The 10780-nt window shown below is 52.8% G+C and overlaps 1 protein-coding gene across 1 annotated transcript; it reads right to left on the bottom strand.

The window, feature by feature from the left end:
* Positions 1 to 1229: 1229 nt before the first annotated feature.
* Positions 1230 to 10438, bottom strand: LOC122681446 (keratin, type II cuticular Hb3-like). The gene is made up of 9 exons (XM_043883565.1): positions 9960 to 10438; positions 5834 to 6042; positions 5159 to 5219; positions 4227 to 4322; positions 3554 to 3718; positions 3217 to 3342; positions 2247 to 2467; positions 2043 to 2074; positions 1230 to 1513 (listed from the first exon to the last, which is right to left on the bottom strand). Exons 1-9 carry the CDS (start codon positions 10398 to 10400, stop codon positions 1338 to 1340), a joined length of 1527 nt encoding a protein of 508 aa, XP_043739500.1. The 5' UTR covers positions 10401 to 10438; the 3' UTR covers positions 1230 to 1337.
* Positions 10439 to 10780: the final 342 nt, after the last annotated feature.

Genomic DNA, 10780 nt, shown 5'->3' with positions numbered 1-10780 from the left:
GGACCAGCCAACTGGCAATTCAGCCCTCCCTGGTGCTAAGTCGGCCGGGCTCTGGGCTCTGGATGGTGTGTGTCTGAGGTCCTGGAGGGGTTCTGGGATTCTGTGGAAGTGACGGCAGTGGGAGGAGGACTGTGTGCATTTGGGAGGACTTTAGAGTGAGGGGGTCCCAGAGTCTGGATCCCTGGTAGGTGGCTGTCTCACCCCCCTCACCCAGAGACGGGCTGTGGATCTGGATCCCTGATGGGGTGGGGGTTGGGGAGGACACTGGTATGTTAAGGCTCTGCTTGATGGGACGTCTGTACATGTCGGGTTCTCTGACTTGTGTGTGTCTGTGAGTGTGGGGGTGTTTGGGGGTCTGTGCTTGGGGGCATCCACCTCTGATGAACAGCAGCTCATATCTTGGGTACTGGAGAGGAGGTAGGAGGTCTCTGACTGGGATTCCCTGGAGGTGATGTGGTGGTGGGTGTGGGGACAGGGTTGGAGGGGACTATCTAGGGAGTGTTGGTTTGTGGGAAGAGGTGAAGGCTGTGTATGTGATCCTATGGTCAGGAATTTTCATATACTGAGGCGGGAGTGGAGTGAGGGAAGAGAGGAAGTGGGCCACTGGTCTTTCAGCGGCCACATGTGATGAGACCCTTCTCCTGCTGGCTACCACTCGTCCCTGCAGCCCCTCTCACTTCCCTCCCAGTTCCCCCTATGCCTCCGTGTGTCTGGACTTGAGGGGCTGTAGGACACCCCCAGGCACCCTTCAAGATGTACAGTGTGGTCCTAGCGGCAGGGTACCTTAGAGACAGCCCTCTCTCCCTCTTTGCTTAGAACAGTTCCTCTGTTCCCTTGGAAGAGGGCAGAAACGGAGCTGGCAGTCCACATGTGTAGGAGATTCTCAGCGTTATATTCGAGTCATAAGCTTAATTGGAAACTCAGAGACCAAGCACAAGGGAGAGAGTGGGAGGGAGGCGGGACATAAAGTTGGCCCTCCCACCCCGGGGACGCAAACTCAGGCACCGTGGGAGGGCTTAGGAGGCACTGGAGGGGCCCTGGGGCCAGTCTGTCCCTTAGAAGCCATGGGCGTCCAAGTACCCAGAGCAGCCCGAGTCAGGATGGGCTCTTTGCCCAGGGCTGGAGGAAACCGGTCATTCTGACTCTGGGGGGTGGAGGCGAGTAGCCCGCCCCTCTCCCTGAAAGAAATGAAGAGACAAGCGGGAGGAAAGATGCAGGAGGAGAAAGCAGCCGTTGGGACAGGTCAAGCCGGCTAGCTCCAGAAGCTCTAAGCCCCGCCGCCGCCCGAGGCAGGTACGGTTGGCTTGCCCAGCGGGGAATTTACAAAGCCGAAGGCGCTATGCAAAGCGCACCAGGCGGCTGTTGCCACTGCTCTGGCCGCAGGGCGCGCACAGGCCGGTGCTCACCGCCAGGTTCCCGCTGCAGGGGGCGCTGCAGACGCTGCCCGTCACCGGCCGGGAGCCCGACATGCAGAGGTCCCCGCAGATGATCCCGCCGCGGGAGCTGCTGACACCTGCGGGGCGAGGAGGATGTGGCTTGGTCCTCGTGCAAGGTCGTCATCAGAGGCTCTTGCATGCTGGCCAGAGTCCCCCCACCCATTCTTCTCTTGTTCAGAGCCCCTTCCCTCCATTCTATTCCTCCTTCCCCCTCAAACACCATCATACCTGGACACTACTTCCTGTAGTCCAACCTCAAGAATCGTAGATAAACTGTTAGACCAGGCCCTCCCCCATAGGCAGGAACAGCTATTTAAGTAATTATAATCATTCACTGCCACATCCCCCTCCTTCCTTTCAGGGTCTTAAGCTGTGGCCCCTTGAGGCCCTCCTGTCTTTGTAGATAAAGTTTTATTGAAACCTAATCACATCTATTAAGTATTGCTATGGCTGTGGCTGCTTTCACATTACAACAAGCAGAGCAGTTGAGCAGAGACTGTGTGACCCACCAAGTCTAAAATATTTACTATTTGGCCATTTGGTAAAAAGTTTGCCCACCAGGAACCCCAGGTTCTTATTTCAGAACCCACAGTACAGATTACTTACAGACATTGAGAGCTCCAATGCCTTCACACAACCTTGTGGGGAGAAGAAAGAGACAAAAATTAGTTGGGGAGAGCAGAACCAGCAAATTCCCTCCTCCAAATAATCTTGATGCAAATTAGATGTAAATAAGATGCAGACATGTTCCTGGCTCTGAACACAGGTTGGAGAGTGAAGAGACATCCTCTGCACAGATGTGGTCCTCACCTCTGCTCCTCGCCCTCCAGCAGGCGTCTGTAGGTGGCGATCTCAATGTCCAGGCCCAGCTTGGAGTTCATCACCTCCTGGTACTCCTTGAGCAGGCAGGCCATGTCCTGCTTGGCCTTCTGCAGAGCCTCCTCCAGCTCTGCCAGCTTGCAGTGGGAATCGTTAAGGGCCGCCTCACCCTGCTGCTCAGCCTGGGTCACTGCACCCTCCAGCTTGGCGTTCTGGGGCAGAGAGTAAGGTTATTAAGGCTCCTCTTTTAGGACTTAGGGTCAGAGAACAGGTATCCACTGGCCATTGACTGTCAGGAGAAGAAGGGCCCTTACTGGTTTGTTAGCTCAGGGGTTGCAAATTAGTGCTCTTGGGGAATGTCAGCACAGTGTCCTTAACTTTTTGAAATTTAACATATAAACCCACATTCCTGGCCTGTCTTGAAAAATCAGAGGATCTGGCCACACTGGGCCTGCTTTTCCAAAGGGTCTGTCGCAGTTTGATCTGATGAGCTCTGCCCATTGTGCTTTCCAGTTTACCGAACCCTAGTGCCTTTGGTATAGCCTGCTTCACTGATTCACTAATCTTTGGGGACAACTCAGTGTGTGATCACTGGCCTAAAACAATGGGCCAGAGAGGTGAAATGGCCCCCCTGCCTCCCAAATCACGGGATGAGCTAGTGGCAGGGCTGGTTTGAGAGCATAGGTTTCCAACCCCTCAGACTGTGATATTTCCTCTGCCTCATTCTGCCTCAGAGACCATGAAAGACCAGGTCATCCCATTCTCCTCCAGAGCCCCCCCCCCACCCCCGCCCCCAATCCACATTCAGGGGGAATGGAGAGCATTGTCTATGGAGGGGACTTGCTTAAAGTTTCACATTGCTCATTTTCCCACACTTTGGCAAGATGTCTGACTTCAATCTCCCTGTCTCAGGCCAACCCTGTTCTCTTTCTACATTGAGGGGTGGGCCAGGACCCTGTACCTGGCAATTGGCATTCTCGACCTTGGCCGTCAGCCTCTGGATCATGCAGTTCAGCTCGTTGATCTCCTCCTTGGTGCGGCGCAGGGCCTCCCCATGCCGGATCACTGTGGCCTTGATCTCCTCACACTGGGGGGAAGCACAGATGCTCATGAAACACGGGACGTGTCATCCGACTGAACTCCACAGCTTGCACATCTGCACCCCATCCCGAGAGCTGTCTGTCCTTCCCTTGCCCACCCAGACAAAAGTCAACGCTTTTTCAGCATCCCTCCCCACCCCGCTAATGCTTTCAGATTTTAGCATCCCTGTTCGGGGAAGGGAGTGCTGGACCACTCACCTTGCTGCAGTACCAGGACTCAGCCTTGGCCCGGCTGCGACCGGCAGTGTCGTCATACTGAGCCTGGATCTCAGCCACAATGCCGTCCATGTTCAGGTCCCGGCTGTTGTCCATCTTGACAATGACCGAGGTGTCTGAGATGTGGGCGTGGAGAACTTGGAGCTCCTGAGGGGAAGTGGGGGAGTGTTAAGAGCCCTTTGGACCATAGCCCCACTCCAGGCAGCCCGCTTTCTCACTTCCTTTCCTGTCCCATGCCCCTGCTTCTTCTACAGCCTCACTGTCTGAAACTCCAATTCAAAGGTGACATCTCCCCTGCAACCCTGGAACCTCTCAGTGCTCCTCAGGACCAGAGTCCTGAGGCTGAGAGGAGTCCAGCTCTGAGGCCTGCTTACCTGACTTCAGTCAGGGCCTCCTGTCTTGATCCTTTGGATCTAGGACTAGAACTTAAAATTTGTGATCATTGTTACCACACTAACTGGGAGCACCAGCTTGTCTGGGCTTGGCAGATAAGACACGAAGCTATGCCTTTCACCTTCTGACAGTAGACCTGCCTCGGGTCCCTCAACTCTGCCCTGTCCCCAAACCAAGAGTTTCAGGAGCCAAATGGTGGCAAGTACTTTCCAATGTCTAGCTGCCATCCTCCTTGCTTCCCAGCTGCTTTGTGGCCCCTCACCTCCTCATACATCTGCCGCAGGAAGTTAGTCTCCCGGGTCAGGGCCTCCACGTTGGCCTCCAGCTCTGACTTAAGGAGGTAGGCGCCATCCACATCCTCAAGGGAGAAGGAGGAGCAAGAGTCTTAGTGGGGAGACAGCACAGAGCTCTCCCCACCAGGGAGGGTGCACTCCCTGGACCCTCCTTAGCTGCTCATTCCGGTGCCTGGTGTCATGGTGTTAGTGAAGTCCCTTACTCATTTTGAGGGGTCAAGAGCAGGTCTGGGTGAGAGAGGGGGTCCCGATATTTCCAGGCATTCCCCTTGGTACTAGGATGATCCCTCTAGAAGGCACTATCATGAAACTTAGGATCTGATATAAAATAGCTCGGTTCTAACGATGATCCACCTCTCCCTGCTCTGGAATGTTATGGAAAGAATTCTAGAGATGTGTGGTCAGAAGTCATCCCAGGGATCAGCTCTGCTCCCAAACCAGTGTGACTCAGGGCGAGACCCTTGCTTGGTCTGTGGCTCAGTGTACTGAGGGCGGTGTTGCTGAGTCAAGTCCTAAGAGGTGAGGAGTGACAGCTCTGTTCATGCCAGCATTTCCCAACCGTTGCCGGCCAAGGATGGAGCCGTCCCCAAGCATTCAGGTGCTGTTCTGTTCACAAAAATTTATGCAGTGCCTGTTTTCTGCCAGGCTCAGAGCAGGAGGAGGTGGGAAGCCATTGGGCAGGTGGGAGTTAGCTTGGATGGTGGAAGATTGCCCTGCTTGAAGCACTGTGCTGAAGTCCAGGACCACTCAGGGAGCACTGGGACATTTAGAGAAAGAAATAAGGGAGAGGTTGGGCTGTGTGATTCTGGGGAAGTCACTTAGCTTCACTGAATCACAGAGTGCTCCCTCCACCTCTGTCCACGGTTCTGAGTTGTGGGATGTGTATTCTGGGGCCACTCACCTTCTTCAGGGCCACAAATTCATTCTCGGCAGTGGCCCTGAGGGCCACCTCCTCTTCATACCTGGGTGAAAAAAGTGCACAAGTTTCAGTGGCTAGTTTCAATAGGCTGGGGTTTGAAGAGAAGCAAAGAGAAGGAAGGCTCAGGCAAACACCTTCCAGGAACTGGATCTTTTGGATGTGGCCATGGAATCAAAAAGTATCCATCCCTCTCCTCTGGGCACTCAAACCAGCCATGTCACCCACTGTTATTCCTGTTTCAGAGGTAGGGTGGGTGCCATGCACATTTTTGTAGGCCTCCTTTCTGTTCATGAAGCTAATTCCCTGGTGGTGGTGGTGGCACCCTGATCTAGTTCAGGTGTACCCCTTTCCTGTCCTCTTGACTTTCTTATCCTTACCCCTCTTCAGGGCCCAACACAACACCTGGAACATAGAATAAATGCTCCATAAATGTTTGATAAATCAAAATAAAATAAACACAGAATGATGAGGTGGCTGGAGAAGCACAGACTCGCCAATGTTTCCTCTCCCATCTCAGAAAAGAAAATAATTTCCCCACAGGCTTTCTGTCACTCTCTACTTCCTAGTGGAAAGTTCTTCTAGGGGTCTAACCCAAATCTATCCTATTTGATCTCACCCCATTTCCTTTCTCCACGGCCTCCTCCCCGATGAACTCACTTCTTCTTGTAGCCCTCCAGTGCCTCCAGTATGTGGTTGGACTGTGCGGCCAGCCTCCCGCTGTCAGCCTCCACATGCTCAGCCTCCCGCCTCAGCGTTTGGATGTAACCCTCGTAAAGAGCCTCCAGGTTGCTCTCGCAGCACTCACGGCCCTGGTGCAACTGCAGCTTGGTCTCCAGCAGCTTGTTCTGCTGCTCCAGGCAGCGCACCTGGTGTGGTGTGGAGGTGGGAGAAACAGTGAAAGGAGCCAATAAGCCCAGCCCTCCTGCAAGAGCAGGCAGCGAGAGAACCAGAGCTCACAGCGAGGTGTGCAGAGGCAGAGGGTGGGTGGATGGCATCGTCCTTGCTGGGCTCTCCTGGCCTTAGGAGGCAGCTGGAGACTCCTTGTTTCCTGATTGCTTGCTCGGATCTGAGTGAGGGTCTGTCCAGTTGGGCCTGGCTGGGGTGAGTGAGACACTGAAGGGCATATGGGTTGTGCTGGGTTGGGTTGGGGTGGGAAGGTTTCCTGGAGGAAAGGAGTGTAGAGGAGGGTTGAGAGGGTTAGAATAAGAGGAAAGCCTTTCGCTCTAACCCTCACCAGTGCAGGGGAGCTCTGTCCCCAGTGGCCAGCCTGGGGCTTGAATGGATGGTCAGCCTGGGCGGGGCTTCCTAGCTGGGGAGGGAGGTTGGAGGGGGCAGTTTCTCACCAAGTAGGATGGCTGGGGTCTGAAGAGGCCTGGTGGAGGAGACACACACTCTTGTGTGAGGAGACACACATTCTTGTGTGATGAAACACACACTGTTATGTGTCTAGAAGCCAGGCAGGTAATGTGAAGGGGGGATGATTTTCAAAAATAGGGAGGGTGGGGGCTGTAGGGAAGTAAAGCATGCAAACCTCTGCTGGAAATCATTCAAACTGGAAAGATGTGACAGCAGCAATCACTGTGCCACCAGAAAGGACATCAGCAAACAGGACCAGGCTCCCTGATCTCCAGTTTTCCCCTTCTCAGATTTTTTTTAGCTGGATTTGAGACATTGCCTTGCCTTTTATAGACCTGGTATCCTTTCATCCAACCCGATGAATGCAGCTGGGCAATCCCCGTGGAGCTCCCAGATATGGGGAAAGGGGACTGCTGATATTATGTGGGATCATTTTAGGGGGTCTTAGCTGGCAGGGCTCAAGCCATGGTGGTGAGTTGCTTGCCTGTCTTGATCCCTGCGTTTCCTTTCAAAGTCATGGCCAGCACACACACTGCACCTAGCAGAGCTTTGCGGCTGACAGGGGATGCCACTGGCCAGCATCACAGAGAGAATCAGTGGAGAACTGGACACAGAGCCCATACTGCCTGCTCCTGGGCCAGGAGCCTTTCTGCTTCACTCCCTGGCCACCTTTCCTGGCTGTGAGCTCCAGCACACTCAGGATAGAGTGCCTGCTGAAGTGGGCCAGCTCTCGCTCGAGAGGGGTAGGGGAGCTGGGCCCCAAACTTTGAACTCTCTAGCCTCAGGGATCTGGAGAGCCTGGAAGAGCCAGGCTTGGACTCCTGCTCTGCCACCCACTCTCAGGGAATGTGGGTGGGGGCTGGGGCCGGTCCTGCCGTAATTCCCCATCTCCTTTCTCCTCTATTGCACTCAAAGGACTACTCTGGTGGCAGTGATTCTCAAACGTGAACCCTTCACAGGCCAACTTCAGGATTTTGCCTGTTTTACTCATGATTTATCTACAAATGGATTTGGTTAGCATTTCACTAAACACTTAAACGGGGCTTAAAGGGGTAACTATATTAGCATGGTAGCTGTAAAACCGGTATCACTAGGCATACATAAGAGGAAAACAGAAAGCATAAAATTCTAGCTGAAACTGTTGCCCCAGACAGCTTTGACACTGAGGCTTGCTCTCTTTCATTAAAAGCGTGAGGGTAGCAAGTATTAGAGGAATATTAAAGACATATTAATACCTAATGAGATTTCCCCCATTTGATCTTAAGGATCAAATTAAATAAATTAAATTAATAAATTAAAGAGATGAATTTTCTCATCAGGTGTTTCGATGTTATTTAATGCTTCAATGGAACATTTAAAACTATCACATAAAATATCAACAGTCCTCATTCCCCATTTCCAGGAGAGTTCAGTTCAGTTGCTCAGTGGTGTCTGACTCTTTGCAACCCCATGAACTGCAGCACACCAGGCCTCTCTGTCCATCACCAACTCCTGAAGCTTGCTCAAACTCAAGTCCATCAGTCAGTGATGCCATCAACCATCTCATCCTCTGTCGTCCTCTTCTACTCCTGCCTTCAATCTTTCCCAGCATCAGGGTCTTTTCCAACGAGTCAGTTCTTTGCATCAGGTACCAAAGTATTGGAGCTTCAGTTTCAGCATCAGTCCTTCCAATGAATATTCAGGACTGATTTCCTTTAGGATTGACTGGTTTGAGCTCCTTGCAGTCCAAGTGACTCTCAAGAGTCTTCTCCAACACCAAAGTTCAAAAGCATCAATTCTGTGGAGCTCAACTTTATAGTCCAACTCTCACATCCATACATGACTACTGGAAAAACCATAGCTTTGACTAGATGAAACTTTGTTGGTAAAGTAATGTCTCTGCTTTGTAATATGCTGTCTAGCTTGGTCATAGCTTTTCTTCCAAGGAGCAAGCGTCTTTTAATTTCATGGCTGCAGTCACCATCTGCAGTGATTTTGGAGCCCAAGAAAATAAAGTCTCTCACTGTTTCCATTGTTTCCCCATCTTCTTGTCATGAAGTGATGGGACCGGATGCCATGATCTTAGTTTTCTGAATGTTGAGTTTTCAGCCAACTTTTTCCACTCTCCTCTTTCACTTTCATCAAGAGGCTCTTCAGTTCTTCTTTGCTTTCTGCCATAAGGGTGGTGTCATCTACATATCTCAGGTTATTGATTTTTCTCCCTGCAATCTTGATTCCAGCTTGTGCTTCATCCAGCCTGGCATTTTGCATGATGTACTCTGCATATAAGTTAAATAAGCATGTGACATTATATAGCCTTGACACACTCCTTTCCCAACTTGGAACCAGTCTGTTGTTCCATGTCCAGTTCTAACTTTTGCTTCTTGATCCACATACAAGTTTTTCAGAAGACAGGCAAAGTAGTCTGGTACTCCCATCTTTTGAAGAATTTTCCAAAGTTTGTTGTGATCCACACAGTGAAAGACTTTGGTGTAGTCAATAAAGCAGAAGTAGATGTTTTTCTGGAATTCTCTTTCTTTTTCAATGATCCAAAAGATGTTGGCAATTTGATCTCTGGTTCCTCTGCCTTTTCTAAATCCAGCTTGAACATCTGGAAGTTCTCGGTTCACATACTGTTGACACCTTGCTTGGAGAATTTTGAGTGTTACTTTGCTAGTGTGTGAGATGAGTGCAATTGTACGGTAGTTGGAACATTCTTTGGCATTGCCTTTCTTCTGGATTGGAATGAAAACTGAACTTTTCCAGTCCTGTGGCCACTGCTGAGTTTTCCAAATTTGTTGGCATATCAAGTGCAGCACTTTCACAGCATCATCTTTTAGGGTTTGAAATAGCTCAGCTGGAATTCCATCACCTCCACTAGCTTTGTTCTTAGCGATGCTTCCTAAGGCCCACTTGACTTTGGACTCCAGGATATCTGGCTCTAGGTGAATGATCACACTATCGTGGTTATCTAGGTCATTAAGATCTTTTTTGTGTAGTTCTTCTGTGTATTCTTGCTCTCCAGGCAAGAATATTGGAGTGGGTTGCCATTTCCTACTCCAGGGGATCTTGCCCACCCAGGGATTGAACCAGGGTCTTCTGCATTGCAGACGAATTCTTCACCACTGAGCCACCAGGAATGAATTTCCAGGAGAGACTGGCCTGTAAATTCTCAGGTCCTGCCAGGACTTCCAGGTTCAGGAAGGGTGGATCTTGTCTGTGGGGACCCTGCCTGTCTGGACAGAGGTTGTATATAGTAACAGTGCTCTAATCAGGAGCCCCTGCTCTAGACTCAGTTCTCTGGTCTGTCTGTACCCTGGAAGTGTGTCCATCTCCTCCATCAGCCAGGAGGCTCACCTGGCCCGCATCTCTCCTGCCCATCTGGCTAACCCTTGAGTGCCCACCCAGGAAGGGAAGATTCAGGAAGGGTGTGATCAAGGACACCCACCTTGTCGATGAAGGCAGCGAACCTGTTGTTGAGACACTTGATCTGCTCCTTCTCCTCTTGCTTCACGCACTGCGCATTGGGGTCGATCTCCAGGTTGAGGGGCGTGAGGAGGCTCTCATTGACTGACACGGTGGTGATGCAGGGAGGGCTGGGGCCTCCCACGCCGCCGGAGCGGTACCAGAAGCTGCGGTCGCAGGACCGGGCGCAGAAGCCCTCGCAGACGCTTCGGCTGCCGAAGCCCCCGGTGAGGCCGCGGTAGCAGGAGATGCCGCGGTAGGGGGCGGCCGTGATGCAGCAGCGGCCGGGCCGAGGTCCGCAGGCGGAGACGCAGCTGAAGGCTCGGACCCCGCCGGGGATACAGACGCGCGAAGAGAGGCAGGACATGGTGCGGTGGCGGCGAGCGGCGGTGGTAGAGGGCGGCTGGACCCAGAAGCCCACCATGGGCCTTATATCGCGGCCCGGAGTGGGGGAGCGCGCGGCCCACTCGTTTATGAGCTTGGAGGTCGGGCTGCGCGCCTCTGCGAGCCGGAATTAAAGTGAACCAGGCCTCCCGACTGCCTCCATAAAACGGCGTTCGCCTCCCACCCGCGCGCGCTTTATGGGGCCAGGTAGCGCCTGCTCAGCTTCGCCCGCCGTGCGCTGCGGGCCTGGGGCCGGGCAGCCGCGGCCCTAGGCCGGGACGGGGCCGGGAAGCGCAGGGGCATTGGTTCTAGTCCCAAACTGGGCAGCTAGGCACCCCTGGCCCCACCAGCCTGCGCCACCGCCCTGCAGGCTGGGAAGCTTTGGTCTTAGTTGCCTGGGCGGCTCTGCGAGGTCTGTGT

Source organism: Cervus elaphus, chromosome 3, assembly GCF_910594005.1.
Source record: "Cervus elaphus chromosome 3, mCerEla1.1, whole genome shotgun sequence".
Lineage (NCBI taxonomy): Eukaryota > Metazoa > Chordata > Mammalia > Artiodactyla > Cervidae > Cervus > Cervus elaphus.
The sequence above is the reverse complement of the archived record's forward strand: the minus strand, read 5'-3'. Positions and strand labels throughout refer to the sequence as shown.